This window comes from Theobroma cacao, chromosome 1, assembly GCF_053813885.1.
Source record: "Theobroma cacao isolate CCN51 chromosome 1, ASM5381388v1, whole genome shotgun sequence".
Classification (NCBI taxonomy): domain Eukaryota; kingdom Viridiplantae; phylum Streptophyta; class Magnoliopsida; order Malvales; family Malvaceae; genus Theobroma; species Theobroma cacao.
Window position 1 is genome coordinate 39,441,126 of NC_142639.1, and position 20,571 is coordinate 39,461,696.

The window sequence follows — 20,571 nt, forward strand, 5'->3', positions numbered from 1 at the left end:
GTTGTACGGGTAAACATAATCCACCAACCCTTAATACTAGTACTAGTAATTTAGTTGGTTAGGACAGAGGAAGATGGGACAGCAGTTTTTGTGAGCCTTGAAAATGGTAAAGACTTGGTTTAGGGAGTTGGGACCAATTTTTGCCACCTAACTCAGGGGAAAGAAAAAGCAGTCAGCCAAAGATGCTGGTTCAGTGCTCCAACTTCGAAAGTCTTTATAAAGAGAGCGGCAGGCGCAGGGCACGTTACTGTACGTTGCTCAAACCATTTATTTTATCTTACAGCCTAAACAAACGAAGGCATGTTTGCGTGATTAACTCTCCCGTAGCACAGCCAGCGTGTTTTCTGGTCTAGATTGCTAAATATTGAGCCTTAATTTCTTTGGAAAAACAAAAGAATGCCCCATGCCTTGTTTCTACGTTTCTTGGTTTCTATGACCATTTTCTTTTTAAAGAACAATTTGTGGGAATTATTCGATATGCTAAACAACAAATTAAGCAGAAAATTCCCTTTTTGTGTTTTAAGGAAGACCAGAAAATTATTCACTAGAATAATCCACGGTAGGATGTGCCTGCCATAACCAGCTTTGCTTCGGGCAAAATGCATAAATCCGAGCGGCATGATAATCTTATAGCTCTATAATATATGGAGAGTATGATGGAAGTGGGTTCCACAGAGAGAAAACTCAGGCAGAAAAGGCCTTAAGGTATCATTAGATTTCCATCTCTTTGCCCACAGGACTCCAGGCTGGGGTTAAAGGAAACCAATCTAAAGCCATGCCAGTGATTATTACTACTTCTTTAGTGGAAATTAAATTAAAGGTTGACGATAATCAGTACATGTGCAATTAGAACACTAGAAGGTTTGTCCTTGGGGGAAACAATTTGAGTGCTATTGTAAGGCATTCAAGTTAAAACCAGTGTTACTTAAATGTGTAGGAATTTATGAAGCAGAGTTTATAATACAGCAGTTGCAAATGGATTCTCAGATGATGGCATAGGCCATGGGGCAGAGAGTGTACTTTTTCTGTAAAATTCATGCTGGCAAATCAATAAAAATGGCGATCCCAGCTTTGACAAAATGTGTGGTCCAAAGACTAGAATCCTGCACCTAACCAATCCCATCATGGACAAACCTAATTTGAGGTGAGGGAAATACAGGAGCAGCAGCGGGAAGGAGTCACTGGCATGGGAACCCATCTCTGAGTTCTGACTCCAAAGATTAAAGGAAAGTCCTTGTCTGGGACAGGGAAAGTTATCAATCTCCAGATATCGATTTGGGGATGACAAATATACCAAACCAAGGAAAGGAACAAGAGACCAGCCATCCCCAAAATTTTCCTCGGAGGATGAGAGATTTCTGGCACATTGATAATCAAAGTGCCCTACCAAGGCATGCTGCACACTGCCAGATAAGCTTGGGGATTGGAGAGATGCTACCTAAAGAGTTCAGTGAGGCTTTAGTGCTTGTCTTTCGTGAAAGCACCCAACATAATGAAAGATTCAGCTATTAAACTCAGAACTCAGGGAAGTTTGAAGACACATTGGTGCAAAGGGAAGAGAGAAGTTTAAATACTCTGCAACTAAACAAAATTTAAATTTATATTTGTGTCTGCCGTATATGCCAATGCAAAAGAATTAATATTTTCCATTGTCATAAATGAGTAGCTTTACCTGCTGGTACATTCTGTGTAAACTTTTTTCTTTTTCTTTCGTGGAACAGAGATATCATAATAACTGCAAATAAATGGCAAAACAAACAATAAAAAAAAAGGACATGTGGGAATTTGGGACGAATAGGTCAATAACACCCTCAAATCCAATCAGAAATAAATTATGGAGCAATTTCAAGTCTTGGTTCAAAGCAAAAACCAGTGAACAGCTGAAGAGGGAATTTCTTTGATACTGGACACTTCAGCGACCATTTCCATAGTTTCTGGTTCATGTCAAAAACAAGAAGAGCTGGAGCACCATAGCTCTGGATATATATGAGATTATCAGTACCACTACTAGCAAAAACATCATCCAACTCACCAAATCCCTGGAAAAACTTATGGGGCATGCGAGCAACTTCAACCCAATTCCTCCCATTAAGAACCCAGATACCAATGCCCTTAATTATGTCAGGCCGATCCTGCTTCCCAATTCCTCCCACCATTACCAGCTTTTCCTTTAGGTTCATCAGACGGCCACAGGTAAGGGGGCCAGGTACTGGAATGAAACTCCTTATCAATGGAGATGCTCGGCTAGAGAGATTATATGTAACTAGGCCATGCCGATTTTCTGGTGCACCACCCCCAGTTGAGTAAATGAGAAAGTATAAAACCCCATCACAGATCACACTTTCATCTCCACCTCTCCATCCTGTCAAAACCTCAGTCAAGGAGGTTGCCCACATCATTGTTTCTGAATCATAAATATGAATTGAAAGGTCCCATTGGAAAAAATTTCCAGGAACTTGTTTAGACTTCACAATGGATACAGTATAATTGTGTGATGTCCTGTTAACTGCAATTGCTAATGCACTATAATCAGAGAATTTCAAACCAGGGGGCTCCTCAAGCTTCTTGCAATTTTTTGTGATTGGGTTACAGATATGCAACTCACTTCTACTGTCATTGTCCATAAAACAAACCAAGCCACATGATGAAGCAATGAACCAGTTGGGAGTCTGAATGCAGGGCAGCTCAATGCTGTACCACTTTCGAAGGATCGGATCATAGGCGTAACCAACTGGTTCATCAGAACTAGTAAACATAAAATACCAAGGCTTTTGTGACAGGACATGCGAAAAGTTCCATAAGAATCTCTTGGAACTGACAATCTCATGCCATCTTTTACAAACAGAACCAGCTCTGAAAATGCTAGCAATGGGGAGATAAGCCAAGATTCGTTCCAACAAGTCATCAGGCAGGATTAAGTCCACAGAAATGGTAGTTGCTTCTTTATTACCTTCGTCACTAAGCTCTGAGAATGAATCAAAGTCACCGATGTCTTTAGACATGTCATCAATGTAATGGCTGATCCAAGAAGTCTCCCCCTCCATAATTAAGAGCAGCCAAAACAAAATTTCTGAGACTTTAACAAAAACAAAGAAATGAATTTCTTTAGAAAATGAAGCCAAATACGGAGAAAAAAAGTGATGAGAAGGGAGTCGATCACCTCATAATGTAATAAATCATGAAAAAATACGAAAACCTAGACCTTGTCTAAATAAAGTCAAAGGACCTAAAAACATATTCCAAATTGACATGGGAAATATATAGCAAATAATTTATATATGCCGTCGTATAAAGTGTAGTAAAAATTTGAGGAGAAAAATAATAAAGTGTCTGCTAATTAAAATGCCTATCACGTGATTAGGATCAACTGGGAAGAAAGGATGAAAACAGGTCGATCTACATGTGACAAACTCATCAAAAACAAAAAGTTTGATCTCCTACCCACACAGATTCTCTCAAACAACAGCAGAAAATAATTGGATAGAGCATATGCCCTTGGAAATGAATGCATAGCCTGCATAACCTGTTTCCCTTTGCAAAAAGTGTTGCCAAGTATCAAAAGATGAGAACACAACAACGAATACCCATGATTTAAAGCTTAAGAAAGGAGAAAACAAGAATTCAATCAAGAAAACACATGTTTTAGATGTCTGGGATCCCATGCAAGCCTATATTTATACGGTATAAAGTTCAAAACCTTCGATTAGGGCATCCACTCATCCGTATATAAGATAAAATACATACCTAGAAGAAGATACAACAAGATTAAGGAAACAAATCAGCCAACATATTAAAACAAATGTTGCCCATAAGCAGATAATGCCTGACACAGATTTCCGAGAGAGAGAGATAATATCAAGTACAAGAAAACTAATCAAATTTTATGAATTTAAAATCTTCTCATTGATTATATAAGAAGCAAAGATAGAAAAATGTGAATCACTGATTTTTTACTTAAAAAGGATAAAAGCATTAATAGAGAGCAACATCGAACTGATATAAAAAGGAAACACTTTTTTAACCAGATTTTTTACTTGAGTATGAGTATTTAATCCGAAACAAGTTGTGTTCTTTTCCACTGAAAAAAAAAAGGACCAACCTTTCATGAATTTAGCAACCCCAAAAAATAAGGATAATAACCCTAAAGTGTTTTTAGACAAATAAAATAATGTTAGGTAAAAGAAGAGAAGGGTTAGGCCATCCTCACCTATCAATCAAACATCAGACTAAAAACCCAACATAACTAAATAAAAAAATACGCAATAGAGGACACCAACTAAACCAAAACATCATTAGATTAAAGACAGGCAAACGGATCAGTGAAAATTTTGTCCCAAAAAAACATGGTCACGTACCTGTAATAGAGCTTGTTCCGGGGTAACTGAACAAATGGGTGTTGTTAGATTCAGACAAAGTTTCAAGATTTAACAGAAATCGAAAGAAACTGAGAAAAGAAAACTCGGTTCAGACAGGAAGAAAAAAACAGCTTCTTGGCAGTGAAATATAAGAGTAACCCTTCTTAAAGGAAGCATTTAAACATGAAATGGAGGCAATATGTAAAATTTTATATTTTTTCCTTCAAACAGTAGAGAACAATGAAATGGGTTACTCCAGATTTGGTTCATAACCCATTCCTAAGCAAAATCCATTGTAGAGAGAGAAAGGAAAGAGAGAGAGAAATAGAGACAGGAGAGGTTTTTTTTTTTCTTCTTCTTCTTTTTATTACTGTTTCTTTTTTGATATAAACAAAAAACGACAGGCAGGGAATGAAGAGGGGAAGGCGGTTTTTCTAATGTTGTGTTCTTACACTATTCATTAGAGAGAAAGTAAAGAAAGAAAGAGAAGGGGAATGGGGAGAGAGCGCGTACGGGCGCGTGGAGTTTTATTTTTATTTTTATTTTTATTTTTGGATTTATTTTGGTAGAAAAGGGACAGGGAAATCAGGGTGGGATGGCAATGAAAGTTTTGAGGCGTTCTTCAAGCAAGAGGATGATTTTAATGAGAGAAAAAGAATAAAGAGGAAAAAATTTTTTGGGGATTTTGGCCACAGACCAAAAAGAAAATTATAATGCTGCTTACTCATCAACCCCCTATTTTTGACTTTATTTTTATTTTATTTTTAAAAAATTAATGTTCCCCAATGGAATCCCTCTCCTTTCACCATCTTCATCTGTATTCTATTTGGGTTTTCTTCAATTTAGGTATAAACTTTACCAACCAAAATAAGTTAGCCCAAAAAACTATTCCACATGGGGTAACCCTTCTTTTCTCTTTCTCTTGTTTTGCCTTTAACAGTGAAAGAAAGTCCATTCCCCTGAATTTTCCTTTTGGTTGATTGGAGGCACCGTGGCCAATCAGCCTTTTAAATTTCCCTTTTGAAAAAAAAAAAAAAAACCTAACAAGTATGATCACTTTCATTCCAGATCCTTTGCTGATATGCAACTTTCTAAGCAAAATTCTTTTTTTTCATCTTTCACCATATGGTTTTATCCAGGAAAGCTGAATATAAAAACAATTAAACATCCAGGTTTTTTTTTTTTTTACAATATCTTAGGCTTGAAAAAGTTGTTGCAAAGTTTATAAGACACTTCACTAAGAAAGGCTATGTAAAGACTAACAAAATTATCAATTAACATTATAGAAGAATAATTTAATTGATTTATAAAAAATAATATCTATCTTAAACTTATTAAGAAAATCTATTGAAAAATATAATATTTATAAAGTCCTTAAACTATTATAAAAAAATCAAATAATTTTTTTTTATTATATTCAATCAAGTTTTTATTTTTTTATTTTTGACCAAATAGACTCTTATAACTAATAATTTAATCAAAATAAAATTTAATAATTTTTTATGTTTTACGACACTACATCATATATTGATATGTCATAATGAATGATAATATAATATGATGACGTGATTACATAATAATTTTATTTTTTACGTCAATATCATATCAGTATCGTGTTTATATTTAAAAAGTGAATTTGATAAAAAAATAATAATACGAATATATTATTTAATGAAATAAAAAAATCATTAAATTTTTTAAATAATTTTTAAAAAGTTTTAAAAATTATGTAAAAAAAAATAACAAAGCTTAATGACACAAGAAAGTGAAAGAGACAAAGAAAAAACAAACTCTATTGAAGTCAAAAACTGTGACTGCTGACTTGTGTTTTTTCTTTAAAATCTTAGATTTTGACCAGCAATAATCAGGCTACAGATTAAAATATGCTTAACGTTATGAACGAAATACTTGAAATTCCGCAACATATGGTATGTGTGGTGGCGGTCACAAAAACCCATTCTCATCTACCTAAAAAAATAAATAAAGTTAAAAACGATTTGAAGAAATCTCATACGTCAATAAGTCCAAGTGCAACGAGTTAGTAAATATCAAGATGATGTCACGTTTGGCATTTAATTGATAGTATTAATGGCCAATGGAGATCTCATCTGCATGTGTATTTCTTTCTTTCTTTTTTATTTATTATTTATTGGAACATATACTCGAGGATATGCGGTCTTGAGTGTCATTTACGATTATATATTAAGGGATGGTCCCTTTTTTAATATCCACTTTAAAATGTTTAATATTTGATTTATGTAAAAATTTAGAAACAAACTTTCTATTTCTAGTGCAAAGCAGATGCGTGTAGGCATATAAAAAACATTAAAACGCACTACTTATGTTTAACCCATGATTTTTTTAAATGAGTTCATATATATATATATATATATATATATATAAAAAGTTGTGCCGTGCCCTCAACAAGTAGTACTACTATTTCTTAAACTACTTACCATTTAAAAAAAGATTTTTACTTAAACAAACATTCCCTCCTTAATTTTAGGCAATCATTATATTTAAATAAAAATGGTAAAAAAAGAGGTAATATTTTTTATCTTTTTACATTTAAAGGAAAAAAATAGATTCAAATCTTAAACCTTATTTATTGTTCGAAGGAGTGATAATCATTAGAGTGAACCTTGATTATTAAGATAATCAGATTAAATCGAACTTAATAGTTATTTTATGTTTTTATTTTTATTTTTATGAATTATTTATGCTTTAACATGGTAAAAAGTTACAACAAATTGGATCTAAACATTCATGGTTAACAACTTTTTGGATCTTAATCACATGATTTTTTTAAAAATTTAAGTTCAAAATTTTCGTATTAATTGATTTATATTTTTATATAAATTTTAATAACCACATTCATATATAATTTGAGATAAATATCATAAAAATAACATAAATATGTACAAAATTTTATGATTTGATTTGTCGTTGACATGTAACTTTGTCTCAACTTTTCTTATCTATTGCTGTCTATATCTGCAAATAAAGATAGGTAAAACTAAAAAGGGTGAGAAAATATGTATTAGTACTTCTAATTATACAAGTCAATTAATGTGAATTAGTAGAACAAAAAATTTATAATCTAACCCCATTTCATCTAATTGCAAATCAAATAGCACTATTATAAGATTTTGTAAGTATTTATAAATAAAATAAAAGCACAACGTCATTCGACATTAAAATTAATGGGCACAAAGCAGAGCAAAACATTAACAAAACCTTAAAAAGCTGATAATGCGCATAATACAAACAAAATAGATTACAAAATACTATTTATTTTCACTAATGCTCTACAATGCGGAATGAAGAGGAAAAAAAGAAAAAAAGGAAAATGGAAGAGTTTTCGTCGGTGAATGTGGCTCGATAGACGACGGAGAGTGAAAGCACATGTGCATTGACCTGAACATTCGGCAACAGAGTTAAATTGTACTAGAGAGAAAGAAACTGGAAAAAAGGGTCGATAGTGGCAACACCACTAACTCCACCTCTGTCCAGCAGGAAGCCATCTTGTGCACATTAAGTCATTCCTCACTTCCAATAGTTTATTGCGTTTTATTAAGAATTAAATAAGAACCGTCTGCCTCTTGTCTTATTATATACCCCTGTAGATTTTGTTAAGTAAAACCCACCAAATACGTTCGAAACATGAAATCATGGACAGGACAGACCGAAAAGGGTGTTAACCGAATATTGATAAGGATGCTTTAATATCAACGGCAAATTAGTTTATCCAATAAAAATCATTCGTCTTGACATAAATGATTATAAATTCAAATCTATTAAATTTTTATTATCGTTTTAAATTCTTAATATACGGTTATTAATAAAGGAGTTTACTTAATAACTTAGCAGTAATGTTCTTCTTTGAGGGTTAATAATTCCTGTCAATGAATTTGGAGTGAAAAAAAAAGATTGTGGGAGTCAAACTAAAAGTGCTACATGTAACCTACAGCTTCGAAGTCATGGATTTGTATGGAAATGAATTGATTGGAGGTGAGCTGCTGAGTTGACCCGGCTGGGACAAATTTTTAAGTTGGGTCCGCCGGCCCACCAGACACCAAAAACATGATAGAAAAAGGTACAATCATAGGAAGATAGTGGAGCCAGTGACTGATCAGAGACATAGAGGGCAACAGAGAAGGGGAGGGAGAGAAGAAGGGACAACACGAGCATGCAATAAGCTCAACAGAATTATTATGACAAACTGATTGTCATGCCAATTGGGGCAATGGTGTACCTCCATAAATGCTTGTAGTCGTCTTCGATCGAGTGAAAGTTGTGGCGAGGAATATGGGAGTGGAACCATGGGGCGAAGGGACTCGAATGTGGAAAATGTGTCTTTCTCTCAGCAGGGGGCGTGCAGACCCAAAGGCCACTGCGCATTGGTGGGTGGAATTTGCGGGGTCTTTCAAAAAAATTGCACATCTTTGTTAAAGATATTAGCATGTGTATAAATAATATTAGATAAAATATATTAACATTTTCAAATTTTAATCATAAATTTATATGAGTTTATTAATTTAAAAAAAAAACATAACTATTTTCAAATTTTAAGATCCAATTAAATAGCGTGCATCTCAATGCTCTTTTAAGTAGCACGATTTGGTGCTCTCTTGATAAGATTTGATCAGATTTGATATTTCATGACTAGATTTGATCGATGAGTGATCAATTAGTGTAAGAAAACATCACTAATCGATCATAAATAAAAAAAAAGAGTGCAAAAAGAATAAAAATATTTTAGACATTTCACATTTAAATATTAACATCATTTACATGTTTATAAAAAAATATTCATTTTAAAAATTAATAAATTTTTATAGAATTATATTTAAAAATTTAAGGTGTTAATGTATTTTACCTTTAAACATTTAATTAGCTATCTTTTTTTTTTAAGATTTTAGATATGTTGGGTCTCGTTATAATCATGCAATGTGGTTTGTTGGGTCACAATTGGAGTGTTTTTCAAAGAAAAGGATCATGAAATGGAAGAAAACAAGTCATGTTGCCTACTCTTGTATAAGGGTAAAACAAAGGGAAAAATATAATGTACTTAAACAATTGATTGACGATTTTCCTTCGCTTCCAAGCATACAAGTTCATCATTGAACGTGTGGTGGGACAAATTGGGTTTCTTTTGGAGGAAATTTATCAGTTTTGCTTTCTCTCTCTCTCTCTCTCTCTCTCTTAATATTTAACTGCTTAACGCATTAAGCCATTATCTTATTAATTAAAGGAAGTAGCTGGGGGAACTAGTGGGATTTTGTTCTTAGGTTGGTGGGCTTTCCACGAGCTTGGCTACTATAAATTACATGGTTGATGTAAAAAGCTAATGATACAAACAATGATGAATGAAATCTATTGAAAATTAGATTTGTAATGATAGATTTTTGCATAATTATCCATCATCTTTGAGCGTGATGCTGCTACTGAACTACATAAAAAGAACTTTCGATACTATATATACTCACATAAATTGGTCAATCAGTCTTCATTTGTCTCATTGCTGTCGAATTTTTACTTCAGATTTACTTGTGGAATCAAGCCATATATACATACATATATATATATATATATATATATATATATATATATATATATATATATATATATATATATATATATATGTATATTGACAATGGCGTGTCTGGATCTCAAATTAACCCAACACATGTCATGGCTAGATACGGCCTACCGCATGGGATTGCCACTCGATGACTTGAATTCCATTTTCATCCGTCCTTTGCCGACAAGGATGATCCACACTTAATCATAGGACTTGAGAAATATTGTAAACAATAAAGCAGAAGTTGATTGAGCTGTTGAGAGATCCTTTTCATTTTGATTTTGATGAGATGCAATTGCCATACCCATTTTATCCCCTTCCTTGTTGTTTCCCAATCATGTTAAAAAAAAAAAAACACGTACATCTCCTATACCGAAACATATCATCTATTGATATGAATAGCAATGATCATAATAAACTATACATAAATTGTTTATGAGATTCAAGAATACATGTTTATAAGCATCAATAAATAGTAAAATCCACATTAGACGGATGAGTCGAACTTGATTGACAGTTTTAAAAGTTAAACTCGGATTTCACTTATTCAAGTGTACTCTGTTAAATCATTAAACATTTATTTATGTTAACATTTTAATATTTTTAAGTGAGATTAAGGCAATGGGCAGCATGTAAATATATATCTAGCACTATTCGATTCATCTGAGATTAAGATACTTTATAAATAGGTATAGGCAATCTTAAAGTCTTGATTACCCAAATTTGGTTATAAATAATGAGTTTTTTAATATTTATTTTAATTTGATATAGTACTCTTGACTATGTGTATTTTTTATAATTGATAACTTAGTAATTATAAATTATAAATTGTTCAAATATTTAAAATTTATTTTAAATTTTAAATTTTATTATGACTAATAAAATATATAAAAATAATTAAATTTTATTTGTAAGTATTTAATTTAGATCGAGTTGGTTTTTATAGTGAGTGTTTATATTATTTCTAACTAAATAAATGGATTCAAGTATTATTTAAGTTATGATAGAATAATATAATTGAATTTGAATATTAAATTTTTTAATTCAATTATTAAATTTAGATTGAGTTGGGTTTTATAGTGAGTGTTTATATTATTTTTACTTAAATGAATGGATTTAAATATTATTTAATTTTTTTTTGTACCGATTGAATAGCAACACATACAGAAAATCGAAAATTGGATTTACATATTTTTGAATATTCACCACATGGTATTACTTTTTATTTATTTATAGATAATCTAGGCATATCATGACTTAAGATGATGTAATATTTTTTATCTTTTATCTTATATAAAAAAAAGTATTATTTAAATTTTAATAAAATATTATAATTGAATTCAAATAGAATATGAATATTAAATTTCTTAATTCAATTCGTGTACAAATGCTTCAAAATTACTAAATACTATATTTGTAATCATATGCAGCAACTTGAATTTTCTTCCATGTTTTTTTTCTTAACGCAACATCATAGCCTTTCGAATCAAACCATTAGTAATTCCACATCACTTCTCATTGCTTTACGAGAATATTGTGGTAGCATCAAGACAAATTCATATTATCTCGTGCGTTTTTATGTTCCACAGCATCCATCACAACCTTTCAAATGGAAACCATTCAGAATTGTATCCACTGTAACTTTTAAGTTAAAAAAAAAAAAATAAAATTCTAAACGAGCAGTAATAGAGATGCAGAGAGGAAGGTGATAAATATGGCAAAATGGTAACGAGAGAAGTTACGTATGGTTAAATGGAAAACGTTGGAAAAGACAAGAAAAAGATAATGCTGATGACAGAATGGGAGTCATCAGAATTGAGCGTCGTCGTAGTAAAAGGATCAGACGAAACAGGGGAAAGCAGGAGGGATCGGCGGAAAATCCGGAGATTTTGTGAGGGAGAGACAAGCAGAGCCGTAGAGGTCAATTCCCGGGAATCAGATACTAAAAGAAAAAAAAATAAAAAAAATAAATTAAATTTGCAAAGACTGTCTCTGCCTCTCATTGTCCAATGAACGAACACCTTTCCGATATCTGATTGATCCGTGAGAGCATTTATTGATCGGCTTTGGTTAATACTACTCTGCTATTTACAACTATTTAGCAGACTCATATCAATCAAATACTGAAGAACCCCACATCGAGCTCTGTGCTGGTTTTAGGCGCCCTTGCTAATGCCAGCTTGCTCTGACCCTGTGGTCTCCTCCTGCTGTGTCACTTGTGCCAGTTTACCAACCCACACCGGCCCAAATATTAATCCCAGCTTTTCAGCAAAGTTCATAAAACGTCATTTATTCATTTACGAGCCGCCCACAATTTGACATCTGCTTTTTAACCCTTCTTGTTATTGGTGCAAACTTGCAATGTACTTACATTGCTAAGTGCTGAGGGCGGACCCTATCCCTATGCACCAGTCAGAAACTCGGATGACAGAATTACCATGATGTGAAAACTTTAAATAACAAAAAACAGAAGGCCCTTATGTTTTACCAGAATTACCTTGATGTGAAAACTTTAAATAACAAAAAACATAAGGTCCTTATGTTTTTACCTTGACTCCTTGAGGGGGGAAAACAAAGCCCCAACCAGAATGGGGCCAAGCGGCTAGCCCGCCGGGGGTTCTGGCTTTCAACCCCAAAATAGATATCAATTTGTCCGGGAATCATCATGTTCATGTCAAGTGAGATGATGTTTATGGGCCACTTCTCAGCTGTCATCCCAACCCGTGAGTTCACCATTTTGGATTCATTAGTGAAAAGTAGCGCTACGCTACTACAGTGCTCAGCTATATACGATCATACGTGCAACATTTAGTGGGCTGGATAAGGGCTTCAGGTCATACTATTATCAAATTTTGTCAAGCCCAGCTTAAGCTAGGCGGCTAAACTTCTTACTTGTTTACTTGCCCTCCCCATGCTACTAGCCTATTAACTCCTGACTCCGAAGACAGGATTAACAGCATAAATAGATTCCTAATTTCTGTTAGTCTGCTTCGGGCCGTTGCCAATGCCCCAAAGGCCGAAGCACAACCAGTAATCTCTGTGAATTCATGGGCGGGTCTATATACCGCCAGAGACCAACTCTTTCTTCTTTAATTTCAAAAGTCAGTGAATCACGCACAAAACAACGTCATTCTCACTTTACATGGAAAGTAGAAGGCGAGAAGCTACCGATACCCTGCATAACACATTCAAATAGGAACCATGCTTCATCTATCTATTTTTCTTAAAATATTGCATATGAACGCACCATGCAGCAACGAAATCTTTGATGGAGCACTACGATATTACCAGAGTCTCCTTCTGGCAGTCTCTGTTAAGAACGTACAGTTGAGATATTCTTGTTTTGCTCCTTTTATACGAGGGGAGTGCCCCCTGATCTTAGCAATTCGAACTTGAAGTTTCCAGGTGAAACTAAATCTAAAGTCAGAAAACTACTATCAATTAACAAATTCACAAAAATCATTAGGCTTTCAAACTTGAAATGTATAACGAACAGAACATAAGAAACAAAAGGAGGAGGAACTCCATAGGACTGATCAGCAGTTTTTTCCGTTGAATGTCTAACAGGGCATGCAAAAACCTAGAAAAACATACTGACCAAACCACAACACTTTCGAAAGATCACTAATCAAACAGACGTGGGTGAATCTTTCTTTCCTCAATCTTATCAAGCGAATCTTGAACGTTCATTCGTCAGTTTCCCTTCATTAAAGCTTTGACTGAACATGAAGGGGCAGAGATAAGCAGCCTTCCTAGGCGACGACGTCATCAATCCGCAAAGCACTCTTCCACCCTCTGATGAAGACCTTACATGATTCGTTCCATTCAATTCCCGAACCATTACATTCCACTCCTTCAAAGCCGTTGATGCCGATGCCGATGACGATGATGAAGTAGTCGAATCACAACCGTCCGACTGATCATCAGAATCCAGGAATAAATTCTCCCGAGATATAGGGAGTGCAGACTTTGACTTTTTCAGGCTCCGGTGTCCGATTAGATCACGAAAACCCATGGCGGAGACGCCTGTCCATGACGGGACATAGGCGCCGTCAAGAACTGTAGCGCCAATATTGAGAACCCCCTGGAACCTACCAGAAGGTCGGCGGATTTGAACTGCATTGAAAGAATGAGTCTTGGCAGCGTTGAAGGCAGAACCGGAGGGAAGAAAGTTACTGACGAGGAACCGGACGGTGCCAACGAGGCTGTCGCGGAGGACACCGACAGCGAAAATTTCAACTGAAATGCCGGACGTCTCGCTGGAAAGAAACTCCGATGAAACCTTGAAGAGGAATTTGTCGTTCCAAGTAGGGTTTTCCCCGCCGACACGGTCGACGCAAGTACGGAGCTTGACGGAAGAATCAATCCAAGCGAGGGCGTAGGTTTGCATGCGACGGAGTTTACCGGATGGCTCCTTAAGTCCTTGCGCGGAGATTAAGGTTATCTCCAGCACGTAATTGTTTTCCATCTCAGCTAATCTCTCTCAATCTTTCTTTTCTTTTCCTGTTTCCTCGTCGTTTCTTGGGTTCAGGATTTGATCAAGAAAGGAAAGAATAGGAGAGGTTTCGATGAAAGGGACATTGAAGTGAAGGGTATTGCCGGCGAGAAAACGCCGACAAATGAAGAGAAAATAGTGGAAGGAAAAGGAAAGGTTGAAGGAGGGAGAGGCAAAGTTAGTTGGAGTTAGTTATTTGCAAATGGGAACTGCTAAGAGGAGGACAGGAGTGGGTTCCTATAGGCGGGAAATGGGGAAAAAATTAGTTAGGGGAGCGGGGCCAGGGTGTTTGGAGCCTTTACCTACCTTTCATTTTGGACTCTGCTGAGTTGGACTTCATACTTATTCTGGTTAAGGCCAGGTTGGAAGCAAGGAGAATTCTGTTTTTTAGCAAGAGAGCAAGCAGCAGCCAATACCAAGAAAATCATGACAAAAAAGGGAGAACAGCTAATTACTACTAGAATAATGGAAAAAGTAAGAATTCAGATGCCAGCCAAATCAAATGATTGTTGATGATGGAAATTTCAAGGCAACATGTGAGTCCAGGCTATACTACCTCTAATTCCTGTTGGCAAATATTCAACAACAAAATGTCTGTTTTCTTCCCCACATGCCCTGGATAAATGGCAAAACAGATGCCACAAAGAAAAATATCAACAAAATCAACAAATATTACTTAAGAAGAAAGTAGTTTTCTTAAAAGGAGTAAAAGAACAACCATGTTATTGATATCATCATATAAACACTACATCAAACTAACTCTGACACAGTGCAACTCAATCCTACTTGATATAGCTTTCAAATTCTGATTTCAGGAGGACAAGACTACCAGATGTCCTCACATTGCAACTTCTGCAGCCTTCCCTCTGACTCTCAGGGGCCTGGAATAAGAGGGTCCATATATTGCTTTTCTGTATCGCGGCTTGCTCAACTTTTTGTTCCTTGATAACTTTTCCTCCAGGTCTTCCACTCTTCCAGTTAGGTTGGATATAACAGTAAGTTGATGTTTTCCAGCTTCCATGAGCTTCTCCATCATCTCCCTCAATTTCCTGTTCTCTTCAATTAGTTTATTGTCTCCTCCAATCTCAGCTAAGTCATGGTCATCATTAGACATCTCGCTTGCAGCAGGTGATGCTGATAACAAATCTTGCTCTACATTTGGTTCTGAAAGAGCATCTGTCCCAGAAAGAACCCTATGCTCAGCAGTCTCACGAAGCATGTCAGTTGCTTTATCCTTACTATTCGTGCATTCTTGTTCCTGGACTTGTGTTTGATTCTCCAGCTTTATTTCTTCCTTCTCTTCAGTTCCTACCGGCTGATCCACTAGTTCTTTCTTCTCCTCAAACAACACTTCTTTTTCCTGAGTTGCAACAATTCCAGCTTCTGATTCTGAAAAGGCCATATGATCAACTGGTATCATTCCATAGTCATCCTCTTCTTGATGCACTTTGTCATTGTTTTCTTCACCTACTGTTGAGGGAACTTCCTCTGGTTTCAAGACTGATTCAAGTTTGTTGACATTATTGACCTCTTTTTCCTGTGTTTGCTCCACCTCTATAAGTGCAGGACTCTTGGTGAAATCATTCTCGTTTTGACCCTTTACACAGTTGTCTGATGCTGCCTCTGGTAACTGCTCATCTGCTTGACATCCAGCAAGATGACCCTCGGTTGAAGACAATATATTATTTTCCCCTGTTTCATGCAGTTCACACTTCTCAAATTTGGAAATAGCTGGTTCCTCATCAATTATTCCAAGTGGCAACTCTTCCAACAAATCAATCTCTTGGTCTTTCTTAGTGCACCTCAAATTCTCTACTTCAGCTGGGAAAGCTTGATTAATTGGCAGATCAGATTCTTTCTCGCCATTGCTATTTCCAATCTTTTTCTCCGGTTCACAAACAGTATGCATGCAATCAATCATTTCCTTTGGCAATGACCTCAGCTTATCCTCTTCTGAGTTATTACTCACAAGAATCAGATCATTCACTTCAACTACCTCAGATTTTCCCTCTTTTGTTAGATCCTTCATTTCTGAGAACTCATCAGCGTTGGACTTCTGTTCCGGAGCCGATGGCAGGTGGGTAATACACTCAAGGTTGGGAGACAAATCTCCATCTTGGATTCTAGACATATCTTCATTTTCTAATTCCATAATGGGCGTTGATTGTGCTGTATGACGCTCAATATCATTACTCACTTCAGTAGGTTCATTCTCTATTTTCCCATCTAACTCTTGGTCGGCAATGGGAGGCTCTGTAGTTTCCTCATCCTTGGCATCAGGTTTTTTATCCTCTTTGTCTGAAAGATTTTCCTGTTCTGGCTCTTTGACATTGTTTCCATTTTCATTAGTATCCTCAAAAGAGCTTATGCAACCTCCTGATGTCTTTTTATTTTCCTTTTCTATGCTAGCATTTCTGCAAGCATCAACACGAGGATAATCTGTAGATGCAGCAGTAGCCAATTCCTTAACCTTTCCTTCTGCAAACTTGCTTGATAGAGAATCAAGCTTTTCTTGCGCAGTCAAAAGCTCTCTCGCCAGTGATTTCCTAGCATCTCTCACACATGAGTGCAAACCCTGAAAAAAAGGAACATAAACCGAGATTAAATAAGCATATTTGAAAATGGCTAAGCAATCTCTATCAGTATCTCATGTAGACTGCCACTTCTGCATACTTGTATGTTTCAATTATTAGAATAATTTCTCGTAACAGATTGAAATCTATTATTGACACTTAAAACGAGGTAAATAATAGCATCAAGAATAAAATAAATTGTTCTGTGCCTGATAAATATAACATGCTACATGGCTCCTCTAGAACAAAATAAAAGTAGCAAATTATGCATATGACTAGTACAGAATTTCAAGTTGAAGTAAACCAGTTGTATACATACCTGAATACTATCTAGTTTCAAGGGAAGACTCATGATCATTTCTCCAATCAACAGTCTCTGCCTATCATCTTTGTTGGGATCAGAGAAAGACTCAAGAGCTTGAATACGATTTCTAATCTCATCCACTTGCTCACGAGCTTTAGCAATTTGCTTCAATTTTTTTAGTGGATCCCATTTTCTCACCTCAAATCCTCGGTAGGCAGACTGGATGAGCTTGGCTGCTTCTGCATCTGACATCCTTTTCGTTTCTGCTTTGCATTGACCAGGAGCTGATTTGTCTAGATTAGTAGCTTTGATTGTTTCAGCTGCCTTCTCAGCTCCCACAACTTCCTCAGAACTTGCTGATTTTTCCTCTCCTAGTTTATTTTTATGACTATAACTTTCAGTTCTTTCAGAGATTGGTGTCCTCGACACTCCTTGGGAGTCAAAAGATAAGTTTCCTAAAACTTGAGCCTGACTTGCGCTGGTACATTCTCCAGCCTTGTTTTCCTTGCATGTTTCTTCTATCACCTGTATATTTTTTCTCTCCTTTTTTCCAGGTTCAACTTTACCAAGGCTACCATTCAGATTTTGTGGACACACCGCGAATTCTTCTTGCAAGCCTAGTGCAGTGCAGGCCTTTGTCGACGTGTCTTGTGCTTGTCCTTTAGGAGGGCTAGGAGACCTTGAACTGCCATTACCGTTTCTCTTCTTTGGCAAGGGATCAACTCTCAGACAAACAGGAGGCAACTTGGATGTTTTCTGAGGGGATGGGGACTTTCCTTTTGCGGTGGTCCCACCAAGTTCATTTTTTGCAGTGTCTTCAATGCGCTTCACACTTGCATCTCTCCCTCTCTTTTCAGTCCCTTCAGACTTGTCCTCCCTGTGCACCTCCATTTGTTTTACAGAAGCACATTTTTTATCAGCTTTCCCCACTATCTCAGAAGCACTCTTATTATGAGAAAACTCTTCATTTACTTGAGGTTTGTCTGTTCTACCATCATTGCCAGAAGATTCTACTGGAACAAACTCAAAACTGTTAGGGGCTTGTTTAGAATGATCTGAAGCAGTTTTCCACTTCCTTTTATCTTGATTTTCATCCTCTTCTTGTTTTGTATCAGAAGGCACCCCAAAGATTGGGAACAGAAATTGCCTCATTTTGTCTTCATTCTGTTGGTTTTGTGTTTTTCTCTCCCCTTCACCCTGCATCAAAGATTTCAAACCATTCATGTCAAGTGGAAACCAGCCATTCCAAACTCTTGGCTCCTGTTCTGTAGGCTTCAAACTTTTGAAATACTTCGTAAAATGAGGAGCCTTATCCCAGTCACTCACCTCTGGCTGATCAATTCGCTTCCCATATTCCTTATTTTTCACATATTCAGGTGGAATCCACACTACTGGATATGGATAACTTCTCGGTTGAATTGAAACCACCGAATCACCTTCCTTTTTCTCAGCATCAGGCTCCTGCTCTTCAATCTTTAAGCTTCTTTCATTTTTCTGGTTGCAAGGATGATTAGGACACCCACAGCAATGGTGCTTTCCGTGTGCGTCCTTGTTATATTCATACCTGGGCTGTTCATTCGAATGGTGCGGAGGAGGGAAATAATAAACAGGGTAAGCTTCAGGAAATGTAGGATAATTTGGATAATGGTGAAATGCTGGTGGTGGTGCAAAATGAGGGCACGGAGGTCTGAAGCTATAGCAAGCAGGGAAGTTGCCATGATTGTAGCAACTATAGGAGGGAACAGAGTACCCATAATTGCTGCTGCAAGGCCAAGATTCAAACATCATGGGAGAGTTAGATGGGTCCACCTTCAAGTGAGGCGGAACAGCCTCAAAACCAGGGAAAAAATGTTGAGGGAAAGGCACTTGGTCTCTCCGGTGAGGACTTGAGTCCATGTATCTGTAGACAGGCATCATTTTCAACAGACTTTTATTGAAGCAACTGACGCCCAGTACTTCTTCAAAACCTGGTGACAGGTTGCTTACAGGAGGACCACCAGGGCTTTACAAAAGCAAAATCACTGAATAACCCTGATGACGAAAAGCAATCAGTGGTCATTGGTCTGTTACTTGCACCATAATAATTAACCAGGATAAAAGACATTGTCCCAAACTTCACATAAGAGTACATGAATAGCCACCAAAGAAACAACCACATGGACAAAGACATATCATTTGAATAAAACTTACATCATACCAAAACTATCATTTAACATTTCAAAGCTACAATAAACAGGAAACCTCTGCAGAATGTTATATACTTCAGCCTAAAGGTAAAGAAACATAAATCCAGGGAAACCAAGAATCCCAACTTCGTTAAAAAACAATTTCTCGGGAAAAGCAAACAAGTGGAAACTAATTAGACTACAAATGCAAAAGCAATTGATACTGACTTCTAAACAGAGCATTTCTATTAGGCAAGGCATAAAACGAAGACAGAGAAACTAAAGGGAAAGCACTAGAAAAGATTACTTACAGTTTATTTATCGAGTAAACAAAGACGAAAGGCCAAAGGAAGAATCAACCCAAACGGTTCCCGCAACTCCAAATAACTCAGTTATCGGCGCGAATCTATCCACCAACCCATACGAAAGAAGTTTGTACTAAGTCCTTGTGTTCTGTCTTATGAGATCAGATTTTGTTTGTACCAAATTCTCCTTAATCTGAGATTGAAATATGTGTCAGAGTTTTCGCATTTTATAATAGCTGGCAATGCCAACACCCAGATTATTACAACTTAGAAATCTTCTTCACAGTTCCAGAACTTTCGCGTGTTTCCCTTCCAGCGAACTGTCTCGGAGTTTCGTGCCACGTGGACGTCGTGCACGAGGCTTAGGTGGACAAAGACTTATCTTCTGCGCTAGTGTTTACGCCGTCTAACATAGATTGACAGCTGTCGAAATCCAATTGGCCAGAACAATCAACAGGCTTAAAATTCAGGAATTTTATTTTCAGTTCTCTCTCTCTCTCTCTCTCTATCTAGATAATTCTGCTTGAATTTTTTAAAACAAAAATCTAATGCCTCGTTGATATTTCCCTGCCCAGTGATTTTATTATATTAGTATAATAATTTATTTGCCTTTTGCCAAGTGCAAATTACGTGTTTCCTTCATTCTTCCAATTTGGAAATGATTTTTCTTGTTGCTTTAAATGTAAATAAATGAATTTGGGTCTTGTAGATGCTAGCATTAGCTGACAGAGAAAGGAAAATGTGAGTTTTAAAGGTAATCAAATTAAAGATGTTAATGCCTTAACGACGG

The 20,571-nt window shown here is 36.0% G+C and overlaps 3 protein-coding genes across 6 annotated transcripts; all 3 read right to left on the bottom strand.

Annotated features, from left to right (window-relative positions):
• Nucleotides 1–1,620: 1,620 nt before the first annotated feature.
• HWS (Galactose oxidase/kelch repeat superfamily protein) lies at nucleotides 1,621–4,936 on the bottom strand. 3 transcript variants are annotated; one of them, XM_007051597.3, is made up of 2 exons: nucleotides 4,356–4,936; nucleotides 1,621–3,070 (listed from the first exon to the last, which is right to left on the bottom strand). In XM_007051597.3, exon 2 carries the CDS (start codon nucleotides 3,042–3,044, stop codon nucleotides 1,833–1,835), a length of 1,212 nt encoding a protein of 403 aa, XP_007051659.1. In that variant the 5' UTR covers nucleotides 3,045–3,070; nucleotides 4,356–4,936; the 3' UTR covers nucleotides 1,621–1,832. The 3 variants fall into 3 exon arrangements, with proteins under 3 accessions (XP_007051659.1, XP_007051658.1, XP_017969732.1); XM_007051596.3 differs by having other exon boundaries at nucleotides 1,621–3,076; nucleotides 4,356–4,934; XM_018114243.2 differs by lacking the exon at nucleotides 4,356–4,936 and adding an exon at nucleotides 3,745–4,343 and having other exon boundaries at nucleotides 1,621–3,076.
• An 8,452-nt stretch (nucleotides 4,937–13,388) lies between these two features.
• Nucleotides 13,389–14,843, bottom strand: LOC18614044 (Calcium-dependent lipid-binding (CaLB domain) family protein). The gene has a single exon (XM_007051601.3). It carries the CDS (start codon nucleotides 14,405–14,407, stop codon nucleotides 13,607–13,609), a length of 801 nt encoding a protein of 266 aa, XP_007051663.3. The 5' UTR covers nucleotides 14,408–14,843; the 3' UTR covers nucleotides 13,389–13,606.
• A 282-nt stretch (nucleotides 14,844–15,125) lies between these two features.
• On the bottom strand, nucleotides 15,126–19,989 carry BAG6 (BCL-2-associated athanogene 6). Of its 2 annotated transcripts, XM_088803065.1 has the most exons (4): nucleotides 19,788–19,989; nucleotides 18,638–19,342; nucleotides 17,327–18,508; nucleotides 15,126–17,009 (listed from the first exon to the last, which is right to left on the bottom strand). In XM_088803065.1, the coding sequence occupies exons 2-4, from the start codon at nucleotides 19,226–19,228 to the stop codon at nucleotides 15,273–15,275; spliced, it is 3,510 nt and encodes a 1,169-aa protein (XP_088659191.1). In that variant the 5' UTR covers nucleotides 19,229–19,342; nucleotides 19,788–19,989; the 3' UTR covers nucleotides 15,126–15,272. The 2 variants fall into 2 exon arrangements, with proteins under 2 accessions (XP_088659191.1, XP_007051662.3); XM_007051600.3 differs by having other exon boundaries at nucleotides 17,327–19,342.
• Nucleotides 19,990–20,571: the final 582 nt, after the last annotated feature.

Coding starts and splice junctions, on each gene's coding strand:
- BAG6 (XM_007051600.3), bottom strand. CDS start 19,228: ATGATGCCTGTCTACAGATACATGGACTCAAGTCCTCACCGGAGAGAC. Junction 17,010..17,326: donor TGAAACTAGATAGTATTCAG/GTATGTATACAA, acceptor CCTTTTTTTCAG/GGTTTGCACTCATGTGTGAG.
- HWS (XM_007051597.3), bottom strand. CDS start 3,044: ATGGAGGGGGAGACTTCTTGGATCAGCCATTACATTGATGACATGTCT.
- LOC18614044 (XM_007051601.3), bottom strand. CDS start 14,407: ATGGAAAACAATTACGTGCTGGAGATAACCTTAATCTCCGCGCAAGGA.